The sequence below is a fragment of the Nyctereutes procyonoides genome, unplaced genomic scaffold (assembly GCF_905146905.1).
Source record: "Nyctereutes procyonoides isolate TBG_1078 unplaced genomic scaffold, NYPRO_anot_genome, whole genome shotgun sequence".
NCBI lineage: Eukaryota > Metazoa > Chordata > Mammalia > Carnivora > Canidae > Nyctereutes > Nyctereutes procyonoides.
In genome coordinates, this window is record NW_026575040.1 from 25,172,712 (window position 1) to 25,194,704 (window position 21,993).

The 21,993-nt window shown below is 40.1% G+C and overlaps 1 protein-coding gene across 3 annotated transcripts in view; it reads right to left on the reverse strand.

Annotated features, from left to right (window-relative positions):
• Positions 1-21,993, reverse strand: part of GALK2 (galactokinase 2) — a 129,920-nt gene that overhangs the window by 21,280 nt on the left and 86,647 nt on the right. For all 3 annotated transcript variants that reach the window (XM_055319910.1, XM_055319911.1, XM_055319909.1), the window contains one exon: positions 17,267-17,477. In XM_055319910.1, coding sequence (XP_055175885.1) covers positions 17,267-17,477 — 211 coding nt within the window. The remainder of the gene's footprint in view (positions 1-17,266; positions 17,478-21,993) is intronic.

The window sequence follows — 21,993 nt, forward strand, 5'->3', positions numbered from 1 at the left end:
GCCAGCATTGTCTGTGTCATAATAACCTTTACTCCTCTGATCCTGAAACCTACCTTTGTCTCCCTCTGCTGTTGTCACCCTAACCTGCATTTTATATTCTGGAACACATGAGGCCCGTGTTAAGTCCAGGGCCATTCTTTTTTTTTTTTTTTTCAGTGTGTTGTGACAAGCTTTAGTTTATTTTTTATCTTTTTATAATAAATTAATTTTTTATTGGTGTTCAATTTACCAACATACAGAATAACACCCAGTGCTCATCCCGTCAAGTGTCCCCCTCAGTGCCCGTCACCCACTCATCCCCACCCCCCCCCCGCCCTCCTCCCCTTCCACCACCCCTAGTTCATTTCCCAGAGTTAGGAGTCTTTATGTTCTGTCTTCCTTTCTGATATTTCCCACACATTTATTCTCCCTTCCCTTCTATTCCCTTTCACTATTATTTATATTCCCCAAATGAATGAGAACATACAATGTTTGTCCTTCTCCGATTGACTTACTTCACTCAGCATAATATTCTCCAGTTCCATCCACGTCGAATCAAATGGTGGGTATTTGTCGTTTCTAATGGCTGAGTAATATTCCATTGTATACATAAACCACATCTTCTTTATCCATTCATCTTTCGATGGACACCAAGGCTCCTTCCACAGTTTGGCTAAGTCCAGGGCCATTCAGATGTCAAGACAGAACCCACTGCTCCCTAATTACTGTGTCCCCTTCTAAGTGTAGTTATCACACATTGCTTCAGGAGGGCAGAGGATGTGCTGTCTTCATCTTTACAGCAGTGAAGAACACTGTCACAGTCACTTCACACATCTAGATAGGACACTGGACTTGAGATATCTGTCAATGGACTTTGTGTCTATTAGACTCAAAGCCCCAGACGTAAGTGCATGCCAGGACACCTGGAGAAGTCTAAGGTCCTTGCTCATACCCAGTGACAAGTGACGTGGGAGAAACAAATCCAACCCCTCAGTTCCTACCATAGGAAGCAAGACCCACCCTCTCATCAACACACACACAGCAGGTTTCCCTAGGACAGGGGCCTGAATGCTAGGTAACCAAAACTATGGCACCTGCCCAAGCGGCTGTGAAATACTGTGACTCTATTAGCAGTGAAGTTTTTTGTCTCCAGACACTAGAGCCTAAAAGAGAGTCTTGAATGTAACTATAAATTCCCAATAATTCTCAATAAATGTCAACTTTTTGCTTCCATCCCATCGGCAAAAGAACTGAAGCTGCCTCCTGGATGAGCCACATTTTATGCTTTCCCCTCTTTCTTGAGGAAACTACTTTCCCATTAACTTCTCAGAATTTCACTAAAACTTTGTTCTTGGAAAAAGTGAAAGGACAAGAAGACAATTTAAAGTCATTTGAAAAGGAGCCTAGGGAGTTGGGAAGGAGTCTTGGTCAATGCAGAGCTGAATGAAGGACTGGAAAGGATCATCCTCGCCTAGAGCTGGCCTGCTCTAATATTATAACATCAAAGGGAATGGGCTCTTGTCTTTATTTTCTTCTACTAATTGAACTACATGGGGAAAATGTAAGAGAGCAAAAAGGATGAGGAGAGGCAAAGGGAAACTCAGTGTTTATCTGAGAAATAAGTAGTATATTTTCATCAGAACACTTTAGCAAAAAAAAAAAAAAGAACACTTTAGCATTTATTTTATTGTTGTCTTCACACAAAAGGCTGAATAAATGAGACAAGGATTATGCTGGCCTTCCTGACTGCTATGCACAGTCCCTACGATGGTGCTTGAATAGTTGCCTTTGAATTGAGTACTTGTTGAATAAAGGAATAAAAACTTACTCCTATTTACTTGTATTACTCATTTATTTGTCATTATGATAAAAAAAAGTAGGAGTTTGCCAAATTACAATGATAGATTAAGCAAATGAGAAGCTATGCCATCCACCATGCAAGGAAACCCAGCTAGCTTGTGTAGGCTGTTGTGCAGAGTTTGCTTTTGAGAGGGATGCACTAGTGCAGACCAGGAAGGTGGCCTGTGCACTGCACAAGAGAGGAAAGTAGGAGGAAGCTCTGAGACATGCTAAAAGGCCTCCCCACTCTTAGTTTCCTCATGGGAAGTACTAAGACAGTAGACCCACACTACACCTGGACTTTCCAAAACACAGTGTGATATTAGGGAAGAGAAAAGGGCACACTTTCACAATCATCTAATGAGATGTTTCTATTCTCAAGGTGCTTACCACAAAACTGGTAAGTCCTGCAGAGACAGATGAGGAGGCTGCCATTTCACAGAAGCCGGTGATTACACGTGTGTTTATGAGACTCCCCAGGGACCAGGGTGGCGAGTGAATGCACACAGGCATGAGTTTGTTTGTGGTCTCTCTGTCTTTGTGTTTATGTGCTTTTCCATAAACTGGCTCTATATACACATCAGTCTCTCTCCCTTTATCAGATTCTTTTCTCCTTTCTCCTTGTCTGACTTTTTCCTTTTGATTTGTATCCTCTCTGACCCTTTCCCCTCTTGGACTAATATACAGAAATGAAGCATATAACTTGCTATTTGTTGGTATTGTGTAGAATTTTATACTCCTTGTTCTTAGAACATTTTATAGTTTCTCACTAAAAGACTAAATGTGGGGCCCCTGGGTGACTCAGTGGCTGAGCGTCTGCCTTTGGCTCAGGGCATGATCCTGGGATCGTGGGGTCCTGTGATCGAGTCCCACATCAGGCTCCCTGCATAGAGCCTGCCTCTCCCACTGCCTGTGTCTCTGCCTCTCTCTCTCTCTCTGTCTCTCATGAATAAATAAATAAAATCTTTTTAAAAAAATAAAAAATAAAAGACTAAATGTTACTGCTATTCCTAGGGAGGTGGTCTCTGGTCTTTTTTTTTTTTTTTTAAGATTTTATTTATTTATTCATGAGAGACAGAGAGACAGAGAGAGAGAGAGAGATACAGGCAGAGGCAGAAGCAGGCCCCATGCAGGGAGCCTGATGTGGGACCTGAACCCGGGACTCCAGGATCATGCCCTGGACCGAAGGCAGGCGCTAAACCGCTGAGCCACCCAGGGATTCCCCAGTCTCTGGTCTTTTTTACTTCATCAGTAACCCTTGTTAGAATTAAGGCCTCCCAGTGGCACTAATAGACTAAAGGTGTTCATTCTTGTGCTCTCCTTACCATTCCTGCCTGTAGACAATATGAAGAACCATCTTCCTCAAGCTTTAAAAAAAAAAAAAAACTCTGTAAAGGAGGAGGCAAGACACTGTTGGGGATCTACCCCAAAGATTCAGATGCAATGAAACGCCGGGACACCTGCACCCCGATGTTTCTAGCAGCAATGTCCACAATAGCCAAACTGCGGAAGGAGCCTTGGTGTCCATCGAAAGATGAATGGATAAAGAAGATGTGGTTTATGTATACAATGGAATATTACTCAGCCATTAGAAATGACAAATACCCACCATTTGCTTCAAGTGGATGGAACTGGAGGATATTATGCTGAGTGAAGTAAGTCAATCGGAGAAGGACAAACATTGTATGTTCTCACTCATCTGGGGAATATAAATAATAGTGAAAGGGAATAGAAGGGAAGGGAGAAGAAATGTGTGGGAAATATCAGAAAGGGAGACAGAACATAAAGACTCCTAACTCTGGGAAACGAAGTAGGGGTGGTGGAAGGGGAGGAGGGCGGGGGGTGGAGGTGAATGGGTGACGGGCACTGAGGGGGGCACTTGACAGGATGAGCACTGGGTGTTATTCTGTATGTTGGTAAATTGAACACCAATAAAAAATTAATTTATTTTAAAAAAAAAGGAGGAGGCAAGATAGTGGAAGAGTAGGGGTCCTCAACTTATCTGGTCCCACAAACTTACCTAGATAACTTTCAAAACATCCTGAACACCTATGAATTTGACCTGAGAGGTGAAGAGAGAACAGCTGAAATGCTACAGACAGAAAAAATTTTGCTTCTGACAAGCCACTCTGCACTGGACAAAATGACTAGAAAGAAGAATTCACCACAAAAGAAAGAATTGGAAGCAATACTCTCTGCCACAGAGTTACTCAATGTGGATTTAAATACAATGTCAGAATTTCAATTCAGAAGAAGCACAATTATAAAGCTACTGGTGGCTCTGGAAAAAAGCATAAAGGACTCTAGAGACTCTGTTACTACAGAATTGAGATCTAATCAGACCAAAACTAAAAATAAATGAAATGAGATACGTTCCAAACTGGATGCTCTAACTGCTAGGGTTAATGAGGTAGAAGAAAGAGTGAGCGACATAGAAGACAAGTTGATAGAAAGGAAGAAACGTGGGGGAAAAAGAGAAAAACAAAAGACCATGAGGAAAGGCTTAGGGGGAAAAATGATAGCTTGAAAAGGAAGAATATACGTCTAATTGGGATTCCAAAAGACTGAGAGAGAGAGGACCACAAAGTATATTTGAGCAAATCATAGCTGAGAATTTCCCTAATCTGGGGAAGGAAACAGGCATTCAGATCCAAGAGATAGAGAAGACCACCCCCCCAATCCATAAAAACTGTTCAACACCTCGACATTTAATAGTGAAACTTGCAAATTCCAAAGATAATGAGAAAAATCTTAAAGCAGCTTGAGAGAAGAGATTCTTAACTTAATATGGGGAGAAATATTAGATTAACAGCAGAGCTCTCCACAGAGACCTGGCAGGCCAGAAAGGGCTGGCAGGATATATTCAGGGTCCTAAATGAGAAGAACATGCAGTCAAGAATACTCTATCCAGCAAGGTTCTCATTCAGAATAGAAGGAGAAATAAAGAGCTTCCAGGATAGGCAGAAACGAAAAGAATATGTGACCACCAAACCAGCTCTGCAAGAAATATTAAGGGGGACTCTGTAAAAGATAGAGGGAGCCCAAGGAAACAACCCACAGAAACAGGGATTGTGTAGGTAATATGATGACACTAAATTCATATCTTTCAATAGTAACTCTGAACATGAATGGGGTAAATGATCCCATCAAAAGACGCAGGGTATCAGACTGGATAAACAAGCAAGACCCACCTATATGCTGTCTATAAGAGGCTCATTTTAGACCTAAAGACACCTCCAGCCTGAAAATGAAGGGATGGAAAAGCCATATGCATTCAAATGGTCCTCAAAAGAAATCTGGGGAGCAATCCTCATATCAGAAAAATTAGAGTTTATACCAAAGATTGCAATAAGAGATGAAGAGGGACACTATATCATACTTAAAGGGTCTATCCAACAAGAAGACCTAAAAATTATGAATATTTATGCTCCTAATGTGGGAGCAGCCAAGCATATCAATTAATAACCAAAATAAAGAGATACACAGATAATAAATACACTAATAGTAGGAGACTTCAACACGGCACTCTCAGCAAAAGAGAAATCTTCTCAGTACAACATCACCAAAGAAAAAAGGGCCTTGAATGATACACTGGACCAAATAGATTTCACAGATATATTCAGAACATTCGATCCTATTGCAACTGAATACACATTCTTCTCAAGTGCACATGGAACTTTCTCCAGAATAGACCACATACTGGGTCACAAATCAGGTCTCAACAGATACCAAAAGATTGGGATTGTCCCCTGCATCTTTTCGGACCACAAATGCTTTGAAACTAGAACTCAATCACAAGAACAAATTTGGAAGAAACTCAAACACATGGAGGTTAAAGAGCATCCTACTAAAAGATGAATGGGTCAACCAGAAGATTAGAGAAGAATTAAAAAGATTCATGGAAACTAATGAAAATGAAAATACAACCACACAAAATCTTTGGGATATAGCAATAGCAGTCCTAAAAGAAATACATCGCAATACAGGCCTCCCTCAAAAAACTGGAAAAAACTCAAATACACAAATTAACCTCGCACCTAAAGGAATTGGAAAAAGAACAGCAAGTAAAGCCTACACCAAGCAGAATATGAGAGATAATAAAGATTCGAGCAGAACTCAGTGAAATAGAGACCAGAAGAACTGTAGAACAGATCAACAAAACCAGGAGCTGATCCTTTGAAAGTATTAATAAGATAGATAAACCCCTAGCCAGAAGAAAAAAGATTAAGAAGAAAAAAGATTCAAATTAATAAAATCACAAATGAAAGAGATCACCACCATACCAAGGAAATACAAGTGATTCTAAAAACATATTATAAGCAGATATATACCAACAAATTAGGCAATTTAGAAGAAATGGATGCATTTCTGGAAACCCACAAATTACCAAAACTGGAACAGGAAGAAATAGAAAACCTGAACAGGCCAATAACCAACAAGGAAATTGAAGCAGTCATCAAAAACCTCCCAAGACACAAAAGTCCAAGGCCAGATGGCTTCCCAGGGGAATTCTAAGAAACATTTAAAAAAGAAATAATACCTATTCTACTAAAGCTGCTTCAAAGGATAGAAAGGGAGGGAATATTTCCAAACTCATTTTATGAGGCCAGCATTACCTTGATTCCAAAACCAAAAACCCCCACCAAAAAGGAAAATTATAGACCAATATCCCTGATGAATATGGATGCAAAATTCTCACCAAGATACTAGTCAACAAGATCCAATAGTACATTAAGAGGATTATTCACCATGACCAAGTGGGATTTATCCCCAGGATGCAAAGGTAGTTCAACATTCATAAAACAATCAACATGATAGATCACATCAATAAGAGAAAAAATAAGAACCTTATGATCCTCTCAATAGATGCAGAGAAAGCATTTGACAAAATATAGCATCTATTCCTGATCAAAACTCTTCAGTCTAAGAATAAGGGAACATTCCTCAGTATCTTAAAAGTCATCTATGAAAAACCCACAGCAAATACCATTCTCAGTGGGGAAAAACTGAGACCCTTTCCCCTAAGATCAGGACCATGACAGGGATGTCCACTATCACCACTGTTATTCAACATAGTACTAGAAGTCCTAGCCTCAGCAATCAGACAACAAAAAGAAATAAAAGGCATTCAAATTGACAAGTCAAACTCTTCCCTCTTCACAGATGACATGATACTATATATAGAAAACCCAAGACTCCTAGAACTTATACAGCAATTCAGCAACGTGGCAGGATACAAAATCAATGCACAGAAATCAGGGGCATTTCTATACGCTAACAACGAGACAGAAAAAAGCGAAATTAAGGAATCACCTCATTTACAATTGCACCCAAAAGTATAAGATACCTAGGAATAAACCTAACCAAAGAGGTACAGTATCTATACCCTAAAAACTACAGAGCACTTCTGAAAGAAATTGAAGGAGACACAAAGAGATGGAAAAACATTCCATGCTCATGGATTGGAAGAATTAATATTTTGAAAATGACTATGCTACCCAGGGCAATTTACACATTAAATGCAATCCCTATCAAAATACCAGGGACTTTCTTCAGAGAGTTGGAACAAATAATCTTAAGATTCGTATGGAATCAGAAAAGACCCTGAATAGCCAAAGGAATAATGAAAAAGAAAACCAATGCTGGGGGCATCACATTGCCAGATTTCAGGCTGTATTACAAAGCTGTGATCATCAAGACAGTGTGGTACTGGCACAAAAATAGACACATAGATCAATGGAATGAATAGAGAACCCAGAAATGGGCCCTCAACTCTGTGGTCAACTAACATTCAACAAAGTAGGAAAGAATATACACTAGAAACAGGACAGTCTCTCATCAATAAGTGGTGCTATGAAAATTGGACAGCCACATGCAGAAGAATGAAACTAGACCATTCTCTTACACCATACACAAAGATAAACTAAAAATGGATGAAAGATCTAAATGTGAGACAAGAATCCATCAAATCCCTAGAGAAGAACACAGGCAACACCCTTTTTGAACTTGGCCACAGCAACTTCTTGCAAGATACATCTATGAAGGCAAGGGAAACGAAAGCAAGAATGAACTATTGGGACTTCATCAAGAAAAAAAGCTTCTGCGCAGCAAAAGAAAGAGTCAACAAAACTAAAAGACAACCTACAGAATGGGAGAAGATATTTGCAAATGACATAGCAGATAAAGGGCTAGTATCCAAGAGCTATAAAGAACTTATCAAACTCAGCACCCAAGAAACAAATAATCCAGTCATGAAATGGGCAGAAGACATGAACTGACATTTCTCCAAAGAAGACATACATATGGCCAACAAGGACATGAAAAAATGCTCCACATCACTTGCCATCAGGGAAATACAAATCAAAACCACAATGAGATACCACCCCACACCAGTGAGAATGGTGAAAATTAACAAGACAGGAAACAACAAATGTTGGAGAGGATGTGGAGAAAGGGGGAACCCTCTTGCACTGTTGGTGGGAATGTGAATTGGTACAGCCACTCTGGAAAACTGTGTGGAAGTTCCTCATAGAGTTACAAATAGATCTGCCCTACGACCCAGCAATTGCACTACTGGGGATTTACCCCAAAGATACAGATGCAGTGAAACAGGGGACATCTGCACCCCGATGTTTATAGCAGCAATGTCTGCAATAGTCAAACTGTGGAAAGAGCCTCAGTGTCCACCTAAAGATGAATGGATAAAAATGTGGTCTATGTATACAATGGAATATTACTCAGCCATTAGAAATGACAAATACCCACCAATTGCTTTGACATGGATGAAACTGGAGGGTATTATGCTGAGTGAAGTAAGTCAATCAGAGATGGACAATCATCATATGGTTTCACTCATACGGGGAATATAAGAAATAGTGAAAGGGATTATAAGTGAAACAAACAAAGTATTGCATAAGGGGAGGTGGGGGGGAGGATGGAGTAACTGGGTGATAGCCACTAAGGAGGGCATTTGATGGGATGAGCACTGGCGTTATACTACATGTTGGCAAACTGAATTTAAATTATAAATAAATAAATAAATAAATAAATAAATAAATAAATAAATAAAAAGATTTTTAAAGCTATGCAATACCTCTGCCTTTGAATGTAACATGGTGTTGTGTCATGTTTTCGTCAGGAAACCTGAAGCATGAATGACAATCTATCAAGATCTCATGGGGCTAAAACTGCAAATGTCTATACAGATACAATGGATCATTATTTTGTTGCCATTACTATTAAAATTTGTCAATAAGGACAGCCCAGGTGGCTCAGTGGTTTAGCGCTTCCTTCAGCCCAGGGCGTGATCCTAGAGACCCGGGATCGAGTCCCACGTTGAGCCTGCTTCTCCCTCTGCCTGTGGCTCTGCCTCTCTCTCTCTCTCTCTCTCTCTCTCTCTCTCTCATGAATAAATAAAATAAATAAAATCTTTTTAAAAAAATAAATTAAATAAATAAATAAATAAATAAATAAATAAATAAATAAAATTTGGCAATAACCTGCTCAAAGTCTCTAGATCCATACCTACTTACTTCTCCTGACTCATGTGGAAAGAAACTCGACACAAACTCATGTGGGTAGGAAGAAAGTACACATTTTCTAATTTAAAAGTTATTAGGAACTTTTTCTACTTGAAGCTGGGTGCTTTGAAAAATAACAAAGGCATAGGAAGTGAACAACTAATATCAAACTAGAGATGTTTTCCTGGACCATGCCCGAAGGATAAAATGCCAGCATGAGAGAAATGTGCAAAATAAAAAGAGATCACAGTATGCCTAATATTTAAGTGAAAATACTTGGAATTTGGTGAAGAAAATATTCATTGTCCCAGATGTCTGGAGAGAAATGCCAGCTTCATAATCTTACATGAGAAAGTAAATTGGTTCTCATCACTTAGATTTGATACACTTAGATTTGAGAAAGGATGAGACTCATAGCTACATAGTACATCTTGGGGAGTGTGGTTGTCATTAGGGTTGTTTCCAAAATGTTGCCAGTGTTCCTTACACATGTTAAAAGACTACACACTTGCCCACCTCCTTTGAAGTTCTTCACATCCACATGACTTGCTTGAGCCAACAAAATGAGAATTTAACATTCACTCTCTACTGAATGCTAAAAGTCAATGGGTGATTAGCAATTTCCCTCTTCTGGTCACAGGAATTATGGACAAATATATTGAGATAGGGACCCCCTACTCCACAAGCCTGGGTTCCCGTATGTCTCAGATGAACAAACCCCTCTGCTGCCCTGTGTTGAATATGCAGAATAGGCATATTTTTCAGGGGTCAAGCCACTGAGACTTTGAACTTGCTTGTTACTGACACATAATCAGATTGAACACATCAATGTAGGAGATCATCACATTGACCAAAATAAACAGATTTAACTATAAGGAAAGCAGCTTTGTATACAAGGAAAATATTTACTTACATGGATACTTAAAACTGTGACAATGAAAGCAAAAAAGTAAAAGAGGAGCAGTAAGATTCTGTCCTCTTAGGTAGATGAAGGCTATAGAAAGTGTTTTCCTAATTCAAACCAGTGGAGGGGCAACACGGAATACACTGAGACGTCAGCTGTCCTCCTATCCACAAAAGCCTCATTCTACTTAAAACAGAGTGTCTAATAAATTCATGGTTGACCCTCTGATGATTTTTACCTCTCAGAAGGTAGAGATACATCCATGATAATTTCAAGCAAAAGGAACACTGAATAATGTCATGTATCCTAGACTTAAGAAAAACACATACTTAAAAGTTTAGAAATTCTTTTTCCTTTCCTCTCTTTCTCATCCCTTGAGGCAGCCAAGAATGGCACAGCTAGCAAAACCGGGGTCAAAAAGGCATATGGGCTGAGGAAGTAGCTAGGAACTACAAGGTCAGGGCCAAGAAGGCTGGCAGGGCTGGGACCAAGGTAGCGAGTGGTCAGGCTAAGCAGCCCAGGGGCACCAGCAATGCCAAGGCCAAGGAGGCAGCTGGGGTGAAGAAGGTAGCTGGCAGGGCCAGGAAACCAGGTAGTTATAGAAGAAACAAGGAAATAAAAAAATATATTAGGAAAGATGAAAGGCATTTTTTTAATGCTTCAATGGTCTAAGCAGGGGCACTAGGTGCCACTGCCACTCATGTACCTCATCACTTATCCACCAGCTCACTTCACTGGCACAGAGTAGCAGCTCCGTCCATAGCACCACCCCCTGCCCCGATCCCCTGGCCCTTCTTTCAGCTTCTCTGAAAGCTGAAAGCCAGCGACATTTTTAGCTGCCCCTGCAGGACACCAGTATCATCAAAGTTGCAGGCCTAGAGGTGGTGAGAGTTTGACTCCCGTTCCTGTCCATCCTCATGAGTTCCTGCTTATCCTTGCTGCACCCCCCCCCCACTTCACATCCATTATCACTGCCTGACTGTCTCTCCCATTGACTTCAGGCTCCAGCACCAAATGTCAAGATAGAGCCTTATAGTGTTGCAACAGCTTACACAATTGCATGTGGTCAAATCTAAATAATAAATCCCTTTCTCTGATAAAAGCCCAACACAGCCCCACATGAGTGGTTAAGAGGGAGGGCTTAAGTAGGGGGAGGGCTCTGGAGACATTGCGTGGGTTTGAATCCCAAGACTGCTGTTTGGGTAAGTTATTTAATCATTCTATGCGTCAGTTTCCTCATCTGTAAAACAGCAAAATATTGGAACCTTATGGGATGTACTTAGCAGCAAAATCTTCTGAAAGCCAGTCTTTATTCTTTATGCTCCTCTAAACTAAATCTATGTAGCCTGTGCTATATTTCACTTACATAGATTTCAAATGTTTTAAGAAAAGTCCATGTGTGAATTCAAAGACTACTGTCAAAAACATTGAGATACAAGACAGAATGTTCTACTGGCTGCAAAACATTGGTATCATTCTTTGTTTATAGAATGAAAAAGGAATAGTCAACATTATTAGCAGTTATGTCAGTAAACACAAGCCTAATTATTATTGTAACAGAAAATGCATTTGCCTTTCTCTTTAAAAAAAATATTTTATTTATTTATTCATGAGAGACAGAGAAAGAGAGAGGCAGAGACATAGGCAGAAGGAGAGCAGGCTCCATGCAGGGAGCATGGAGCATGATACGGACTCGATCCCAGGACTCCAGGACACGCCCTGGGCTGAAGGCAGGTGCTAAACTGCTGAGCCACCCAGGGATCCCTGCCTTTCTCTTTTAAAGAAAATTTCAAACAAACAAAGAGCATTTACCAAAAAGTTCTTTATTCCCCACGAGCTGCCTAATTTGAGGAGTTTGACTGTCATATCTCAATAGTATGAATAGATTAGGAGGGCGGAGAAGGCAGTGTAAAGGAACTGTGAATGCATCAATATCTGTGTGTGTGTCTGAATGTGTTTACAGCCTGGAAAAGGACTATTTCATGCAGGTCCTCTAAACATGAGGACAAGTATAGCAAATGTTTTAAAAGGTATCAGAATAGTAAAGTGCTTAGAAAATAGTAAGTAGTCAATGTTAGATGTTGTTAATACCATTCTTGCTATTAATTTAGGATGAACAGATTTTTTTTAAGGCTAAATATTACCATCCTTTACTGAGACTTTGAGTGCTTTCTTGAATTGCCCTCCTACCCATTACTTCTCCATATGGATAGAAGAAAATTAATTTAACTCATCTATTCATGCAGCAAACATTTGCTAGGCATTGTGGGAATATGGAGGTAAACAAAACAGGGACCCTTTTGCAAGGATACAAACCCTAGGGGAAGGTGGTGCCTTGTGGCTCATATGTAGTTGCTGTGACTCTTTCAGGGTTTATTTATGGGAAATGCTATTACAGTAACTACTGTCTGCGAGTTTCATATGAAGCTGGAGAAGTTGTTTCCAGCTTACTTTCATAGCTATAGGTTACCAGGATCTATGGGGCTGCAGTTGTCAGGAAGGTAGATGCCCCCTTCCTCCTTCCCTACACTATATATGGTCTTCCTGAAGCTAAGGTTTTGATATACAAGGATGACCTTCCTAGACAGAGGAAAATACTCATCTTCAACAAAGAGGATCAGAGTGTCTGACACAGGTAAATGTTTAGTCTCACTGGTCTAACTCTCTACCACACCATGTCCTCTCCTGCCAGCCGTGCCCAAATCACATTAACTCGAGAAACTTGGTGGACTCAAGGGTTTGAAGGTAGAGAATATGAAGAGGTAAAGCTCATAGGTTCATTCTGGGCCTATCTCAGTTCAAGATGGCCAAATGTATTTAAGACTGCTGCAGGGGCAACTCCTCCTCAAAATGTACCTTTAGAATCTGTCTCATTTTAGCTCTTTTAAAACTCTCACACAAGGGGATGAAAATTCCAGAATTCTGCTTTTGTGGCTCCAGGGTTGCTCAAGAACTATTATTAGCCTTGTGGGAGGGGGAGGTTCTGAGCTCTAGCCTACCCATCAGTGGTACAGGCACTGGCCAGGACACAAGTATCACTGGCATGATTCCAACACACAGACACTACATAAGTTTAGAGTTTTAAGATGCCATGCCTTTAAAATCATGCCTAATAAGGCATGTTCACATTCATGTTTAGGTCCTTAAATATTTGGAAAGGGAAAGGTAAGCCAACAAATAGGGGTATATAATGCACAGAGTTGAAAGAAGAGGAAAACCCACAAAGGAAGCATTATCCCCAAGTGATCAGAGATGAAAGTTTTATTTTCTAGGAAAATAAAAAACCTTTATTCCTGGCATGATCCTGCCCTCTGTGGCTAGATAGCTAAGTCAACAGGAACTGAGAGACTAGGTAGAAAGGAAAAAGGACTAAGTGAAAGCTAATTTTCCCCACACTTGACTTCCAAAACAATTTAAAGCCTATCTTTTGCACATAACAAAAATAGTTACTTGATTTTTCCTTTTACACTTTGTTTCATAAGAGTCTATTATATTGTAAAATGAAAACAACAAACAAAACTGAAGGATTCATTTTATTTGGCATTATTAGAAGTCCATCATCAGATTTTAAGGATTTCTTCTCAACCAATATCTGTAAACTCTAGAAAGGTCTATAGTTTCCTTTGGAGTTTGGAGCTTCTTCTAGGCTCTTCATAGAAAACTTTTCTTCCAAAATTCTTACAAGAACAATTAAACGCGTTGAGGTCATAGAACTTAGTGCCTGATATCTTACAAGCTGTTTTTAAATCGATTTCTTTAATACCTGTGAACACTTAATTAGAAAATGAAATTACTGACCAACTATTTTTATTTTATAAAGTACCTTTATATTTTTTCTATCACATAAAAACAAACTACTTTTCTTAAGCCTGACTGAGATAATCTAGGAGGACTGCACCTTTATCAAATGAGAAATTCCACAGCACTTCTTATAGCTCCCCTATAACACAACAGCTCATGTATGTTCTGGCTAAGTTGAGTTTGCTTCTTAAATAAAGCAAGCTACTGGATGCCACACTATTTAACGCTTCTAAGATCAGAGGACAAGAATGGGAAAGAGCCAAAAAGAAACCCTTTAACCACAAATAACCTATCTTCATCAGCTGTCTTTAGTTTCAAGAAAAAAATCAGAGCCAAGCAAAATCAAATTCAATACTGACTAGGCGCAGGGTTGCTAAGGCCAGCTTGTTAATATGCTAAGAAAAAAAAATATGCTAAGAAAAAAATGAATAGCAGAAAGAGAATTGGATTAAATCAGAAGACTAGGGTTTGGGATCTAGCTTTAGCAGTTACTATCTGTAAATCTTGAGAAATCATGTAACTCTCTGACCTTATTTTCTTCACCTAGGAAAGCATAACCATATGACTGAGAGTTGTGAAATTCAAACTATATGATGTGAATGAATAATAATATGTAAACCATAAAGCAAACAAGAAGTTTTTTTTGTTGCTTTTTATTTATTCTAGATCTGTCTTCTAACAAGCAGTCCATGTCACTGCCCTGTGCTTGCTCAAAAGCCTGATTATTGCTCACGACTTTGGAAATCACAGGATCCAAACAAATTAGTCAGCAACTGGCCAGCAGTTTGTCAGCATATGGTTGGGCACAGGCAGTTACTAATCTAAGCAATGAGATTCTTGTCCAGCCCAGCACAGTGCATCTGAGCAGCAAGACCACCCCTGTGCCAGCTATATGTGCCCACCTCTCCTAGTTCTGACCATGGCTTCATCTTCTCCTCTTGGTTCACACCTTAAGAAACACCCCTGCTCAAATCAGCCTGGCCCCCAAGCCTTTAGAAACCCATACAACGCATTGTACCCTTAGACTATTCCTACCTGAGGGCAAGGCCTGACAAATAGTACTTAAAATATTCCTAGCCAGTTTCTAGTGAATGACTGTCTAAAGCCATTCTAAACAATGTCTAAAGGATTTGAGGATTTTCCTTTGTGTGTTTAATTTTAATGGCCTCTGAGCATTTCCAAATCTAATTATTAGAAATTTGGAAAGACAAAACAACAATTGTACATGGGCCTCTGGCAAATGTACCCTTAGCAAAGGCTGCCAGCCACAGTTTGATTGTAAACATCTCTCCCTACACTCTCACCTCACAGTCAGTATCTCCCAACTCACACTCATGTCCAGGTAAAGAAAGCAATTTTGGCAGAAAGAGAACATTGGATTCCATGTTGCTTTGAGAAAGACATGATAACCCTGATGAGAAAAATTAGTTGTAGTCAAAACGAAGTATGTTAAAATGTATGCAGCTGGAATAAAGGGTAGAGGCATCCTCCACAGTCCTCTGCTGGGGACACATGTCAACTCTTTGCCCATTCACACAACCTAAGTGCAGCAGCACATTTAGTAAGAATCTCATCTTCTAAAGGGTTAAAAGAAACATTTGCTTAAGGTCTTAGACCAATCAAGCACAAACTCAAAAGGAACAAGGCAAAGATACAATAGGATCTTGATCCCTAACGTTAAAGCTGAGTGCCAAGAGAATTCAGCTGGAAATTTGGCTGAAGTTAGATTGCTAGATTCCAAAAGTAAATCAAGTGATATCTATCTAGAAGATTCTAGAGCCCCACAGACTGACTTACACTCATAGTTTCTTGTTTGTTTGTTTGTTTGTTTGTTTTAACTTACTAATTCCAATAGCAAAAAGAGGAAGAAACCCTTTGAGGATGACAGAATTACAAAATGGATTCATTCATTCAACATAGATTTACTAAATACAAACAAAACATAAGTAAATTATAGGAAGCGTTGCAAGCAAGCCAGTGGGTAAGTTATTTTAGATGAAGGGGTAAGATTAAGCACGCCTCGTTTTTATAAAAAACAATGAAATCATTATTTTTTTGGGAGGAAAACATTCAATATATACATAACCAGCAATAGAGGTACTATGATAAGGAAATTATCTTTTTGTGTTTTCCAAGGTTTTCTGGGAAATTCGCTTATTTTTTTAAATGCTAAAAAAAGAGAGAGGTTGGAAAGATAGGCAGATGCCAAGAAAAAGGAACATGGATACAGAGAGAACAAGCTGTGGATTGAGAAGGATATGGAAAAGATGAGAATTATATTGAACTTTTAAGATAGATAGAAACCACATTTCAGAAAACAGAAAAGTTCCAGTCAGAAAAGAGCAGTGATGTTTAGGATTAAAAGTCCAGAAGCAAGACCAAGATGCAATTACTAAGTGGAATGGTTCAGCCAAGACAACACTGTCCCATTGGGCATGGTGGACTCAAAAGGGAGACAAGATAGCACAGAATTAGGCCAGACTGAGTAGGAAGTTAACATTCATGTTAAGCGGCATAGGCAATGCACTGAATGGAAATGGTACCCTGAGGCTGACCCAAGCTCCCACTCTATGTCCAGGGACAACTGGATCTTAGCTAGATGTCCCCGCTCCCCACTGTTGACTGCCCACAGGTAGACAACCTTTACTTCTGAGAAGAGAAGCCACCCCAGGGCTCCATCCTGCACTTCCAATCTCAGGGATACAACATTATCAGTATGAAAACAAAATTGCTTGAAAGCAGCAGGCAAACAGAAAAGGCTTTCACATTAAAAGTGGGCAATAAGTTTCAGTCCAAGCAGTGGAGACTTTCTGGTGTTTCAGGGGGTGTCTCAGCAGTTATAAGCACTGCTCTAACCTAGACCTTTTTGGGTACATAGTATAATAATCAGAAAAATGCACAGAGGAAAAAAAGAGAAATTTCTTGAAATAGGACCTTCTCGAAGGCAGGAACCATGTTTTATCAACCTTTGCCTAGCCAGGATACCTGGCTTATAGCAGAGATCAGGAAGTGCATGCTGACGAACAAATCAATGGATTTAATGAAGCCAAGAATCTAGATAATTAAGTTTGCCAAAACATACATATTCTCCAAATACCCTCAAGTGTGCTTCAAAATTCATTGGGGAAAAAAAATTCATTGGGAAAATTCACTGGAAACTGGAGTCTTTACAGCTATGAGTAGGAGAACAACCCATGTTCTTCACTTTCTTCTGCAGACTCACCATCTTGAATGTTTGGACTCAGGATTTGGGTTCGAAGCTCCTGCAGGCTAATTCCCAGACACCTGCAAACCTCCTCAGGGCTATAGGGCTCAGGGTGAAGGGTATCCTCTGTGATCTGAAGCATTTCTTCCAGACTGACCCCGAGTTTGGCCTGTACCTCCTCTAGTCGCAATACTTTATCCCATTGCAAGCCTCTGTACTTAGCCAGGAGCTGCAAGTTCAAACCAAGATAATGGTTAGCTTTCATTTCAGAAATTGATATGTACTATTTTAATTAGCCAAATTCAACTGTTTTCTTTTTTTCCATTCAACCTCTCCACATTTCCCATCATTGCTTGAAAATGTACACTGGATTCAGATGTTTGGAATTAAAACATGCTTGTGTGACACTCACAGGCTAGTTAAATATTTTTCCTTAAAAAACCTAATATCCCACTGATTTTTTTTTTTTTGGTCTGTCACCACTTTCCCTCAGGCTATTGCTTTGAATGATTTTTGTTCTTTTATCCCTATTCAGTTCATCCCTAATACACCACTCTCTATAAAGTTTACAGAAAACTGCTCAACTCTCATGTGACCTGGGTCCTGAGGTAGACACTGTATCCCTGATTTCATTAGAGCATTTCCTGTTTACCACAGGCCTCTTTGAAAATGGCTAATGAATTTAAGTATCTGGGCATTTGGAGTAAAGTCCCAGATTTTAAATGAAAACCTCATTGGTGACCTTAGGAAAAACCACTTCATTGGGTCACTGGTAGAACTAGAGCTGTATGTTTCTCCACCCTCAAGAAAAGCGTTTGGCTCCCAACTGTATCTTGGGGCATCCCTCAGTCTGATGGAGGTGGTTAAGTACAAACAAAACCTCTGTAACCAGGTCCACGCATGGGAACCTCATTCTGGAATATGTTTCTCTCATTCTCCCCAAAGCACTGGCTGATCCCCTCAATCAAAACAGTGAAGATATCTCTCATCCTGAGGTCTATAAAATTCAATACCTGGTGTGAGGCAGGTGCACACAGGACAAACAGCAAAAAGAAACAAATGAAAGAAGGAAAACTAGTCTTCGAGGAAATGTGCATCTGATTTACTCTGCTACTATGCTAATGATTTGATTTTCTTTCTTTTCTTAAGCAGGGTTTACCAAAAGATCATTGAACTTTGGTTAGGGCCACTCACTTCTGAAGAATATTAATAGTGGCAGTTCTTATATTCATTAAACCTCTTTTTAAAACTCTGGCTCATACATTGAAAGGAGTTAATGATTTTAAGGCAGAACTGAGAAAAAAGAAAAAAGAATTATATTTTTCTGTTCAATTATTTCCCAGAACATGGTACCATTTTTAAAGCACGGACTAAAGCTAAAACCTTTCTTCTGACTTTGATGGCTCAGCATACTTAGTGTTTACGAGCAGCGCTAGACTGATTACCTCCACAGATTCATTCGTTTGTTTAATTCATTGATTCATATATTCTAATTCTATACTCTAATGTGTTCTAAAAATAATCTGAAAAACCTTATAAAGACATACATAAAACAATATATTGATTTTATACAGAAAAAGAGCTGAAGTTGATAATCTAGAATGATGCTCTCTTAAAACACAGATCCAAATCCTGCTGAAATAAACAACGAAGCAAATAGAAGTATATTAATACCTATACACTGCTGTATGATTTAAAATGTACTTTTTATTTCTTTCAAGCTTCACAAACCTTGTGAGATGGGTACTATTACTCTATTTAAGAAGTAAGAATAAATGACTTGCTCAAAGGCTAGTAATAAACAGAGCTGGAAATTGAACCCTGGTCCTCTAACTCTTTCTGGCTTCTTCAAGGCCACAATCTCATTTAAGTTATGGCCCATACCAATGCAGTGCTGCTCACACTAGTTCAAATTGCTATTCAGGTCCTACAAATGGATTTCTAAGCACAAACTAAGACTTGTGTAAGAAATGAACATTCTAGGGATGCCTGGGTGGCTCAGCGGCTGAGTGTCTGCCTTCTGCGTGATCCTGGAGTCCTGGGATGGAGTCCCACATCGGGCTCCCCTCTAGGAGCCTACTTCTCCCTCTACCTATGTCTCTGCCTCTCTCTCTCTCTCTGTCTCTCAAGAATAAATAAATAAAATATTTTTAAATTAATTAATTTAAAAAAAGAAATGAACATTCTAGTGATTTAAAAACAAATACTTTGATAGATGTGTTCCCTCTAAAAAAAGAAGGAAAAGGAAAAACATCAAAGAACGGCCCCCAAGTGATGAGACTGGGCTCTTCCTATGAACCTTTTAGTCAACAACAGTCTTCAAGTTTCCATCCCTGTGCTCACTTGAACAAGTCGCACTGCCTCAGGCACTTGATCCAAGGAAACTGGGCCAGGGATGTGAGAGAAGAAAGTCTGGGATGGATGCCTGCTGCCTACAAGGCTATTTTTCAAACGCAGCCTCCCTGTGTGCTTTCCTTCCACAGACAGAGGTGTACTAACATACAAAAGTTCGAATTCACTCCAGCAATATCCCCATCTGCTCTTGGCTATGTGGACCTGCCCAGGTGGAGGGGTCCACATAGCCAATTTGGTATGTTATTTCAATTAAGGATGAAATCTACCACATGCCGTCAATGACAGCTGCACGGCCATAAACTGCTGAATAACAGTGCACTGCACTGTGGGAACAAAATAGGAAAGCTGCTTAAGCCCTTTGAAATCTGGCTCAGGACATAGAAGGATGACTTGCAGATGAGGGAAGTGGGTGGGTAAGATCACTGTCATTCAAAGACAGAACTTCATGAAGGAATTTGCCACTTGAGGCCTTGGTGATTGGCCTACATCACATTTATGAAGCAGGGCTATGAGTCAGGGCTATGGGTCATTTCATCACTAAGTTCTCCACTTGTAACAGGGTGGGGAAATAAGAGAAAGCAGTTCTTTGTCAACATTCACCACTTTCTTTCACCACTGCAAGTGTTAAGTATTCATATCAGATACCACCTCTGGGAGGTTCCTGAACCTGTTCCATGCTCTGTGGGCAAGAAAGCAGGCAACAAGTGTTTTGTCCACAGTCTCAGAAAGAGGCAGATAAATAGTGCTAGGATCCTGTCTCAGGTTGGTGTCTCTCAGAAGCAGACCCTGAGGCAAGGATTTAGGGGGAAGGATATTCCAAGATACCGGTAGAGGAGTGGAGAATGGGAGAGGAAAAGCCAATGCAAGGTGCAGTGATATGGACAGGTGAGGCTGGGTCTTCTGGGCCCTCTGTAACAAGGAAGCTGGGATATTTACCCACTAACTCTTATCCATCATCCTTTGAGGGCTACTTCCAAGTATATTAGCTCCCTACCACTTCCAGGTTGTCTCAGATGCAAACTCAGAGCTCAGATGCTTCCAGACTGCTCTTCAGTCTGGAAGAGTTGCTGGAGCTCCAGGCAGAGGACGTGCTAGGAGAGTGCTAAGATATGCACTCTAATTTAGGAGCCTGCCGGTCAGAATCTACCTCTCTGTGACTTTCCCATCACATTTAGCAGTGTTACCAAGCAATGGGAAAAGTACCAAGTCTTTTCTTCACCTGGTCAGCAAAGTCTAAAATGTCTAATCCCTCCTCTGAGTTACCTCTAAAAACAACAATTCATCGAACAAGCTGTTGTACACACAACAAAAGCTGCTATGTTGTTTTTGTTTCTGTTTATATAAATTGCATGCTTATTTTTAAAATTTCAAAAAGCTCAAACCAGTTCAAAGTACAAAAAAAATACAAAGTAAAATAAATCATCTGTAATTACCCCAACAAGATAACCACCAACCATTGTTCTGATAACCATACTATTATATATTTATGCAAACTTTCTCCACACCTGCACACATATAGTGTCACATAAATGGGATCATATGTAGTTGCTTTTATCGTGACTGCTTTTATTTTTTGCTTATGTCCTCCTTTACCCCTTCCAACTACATAGAGCTCTTCTCCAGTATTCCTTAGTGGCTGGTGACTTTCGAGCATATGTTCTACTCATCACCGTCATGAAAACTACCACGTTGACCTTCCCCGACGTTAGTAATCCCCACTGTCTGCGCTCCATATCAGTTTCCAGGCTATAGGATAAATCTGAAGAAACCTGCACAACTGTGCAGAATGGATCTACTACCGTTCTCACCGCACCCTCAGCATCCCCAAACATCATACTCTGGATCACATGTGCACCTCATTCCCAAGGGGCACAATGGAAAGAGCAGAGCTGAAGACAGACCAGGACTCCTGCACTTACTTACAACAGGTCACAGCCTACCTTGGCCTGCCACTCCCAGGATATAAAATGGCCTACTTAAACTTAATGGTTACTTCACAAGCTACTGTGAAGATTAGATAAGAGAACAATAAAAATACCTAGCACCTAACCTGGCCTAGAAGAGGGACTTCTGTGAAGGTCAAGTTTCCTTCCCTCCCCACATTCCCCTGCTCCTTTAGGTAGTTCTCTTTCCCCTGATACTTTTTTCCATGCTTTCAAACATATACAGATGTCTGCCGTCTTGGGAATCCTAAGCCTAATTAGACTGCTCTCCATCTCTGCCACTCTTTCACTGTCAACCAGTGGCCCACAGTCTAGGCCCTCAGTAGCCACTCTCACCACTGAATGAGGCCTCCCAATGGTCTTTTCTTATCTCCCAAACCACTTCTGAAGGCACTGGAGTTCTCTCAGCCCTCTTGCCCTTAATAAGTCAGTGACTTCTGGTGCTCT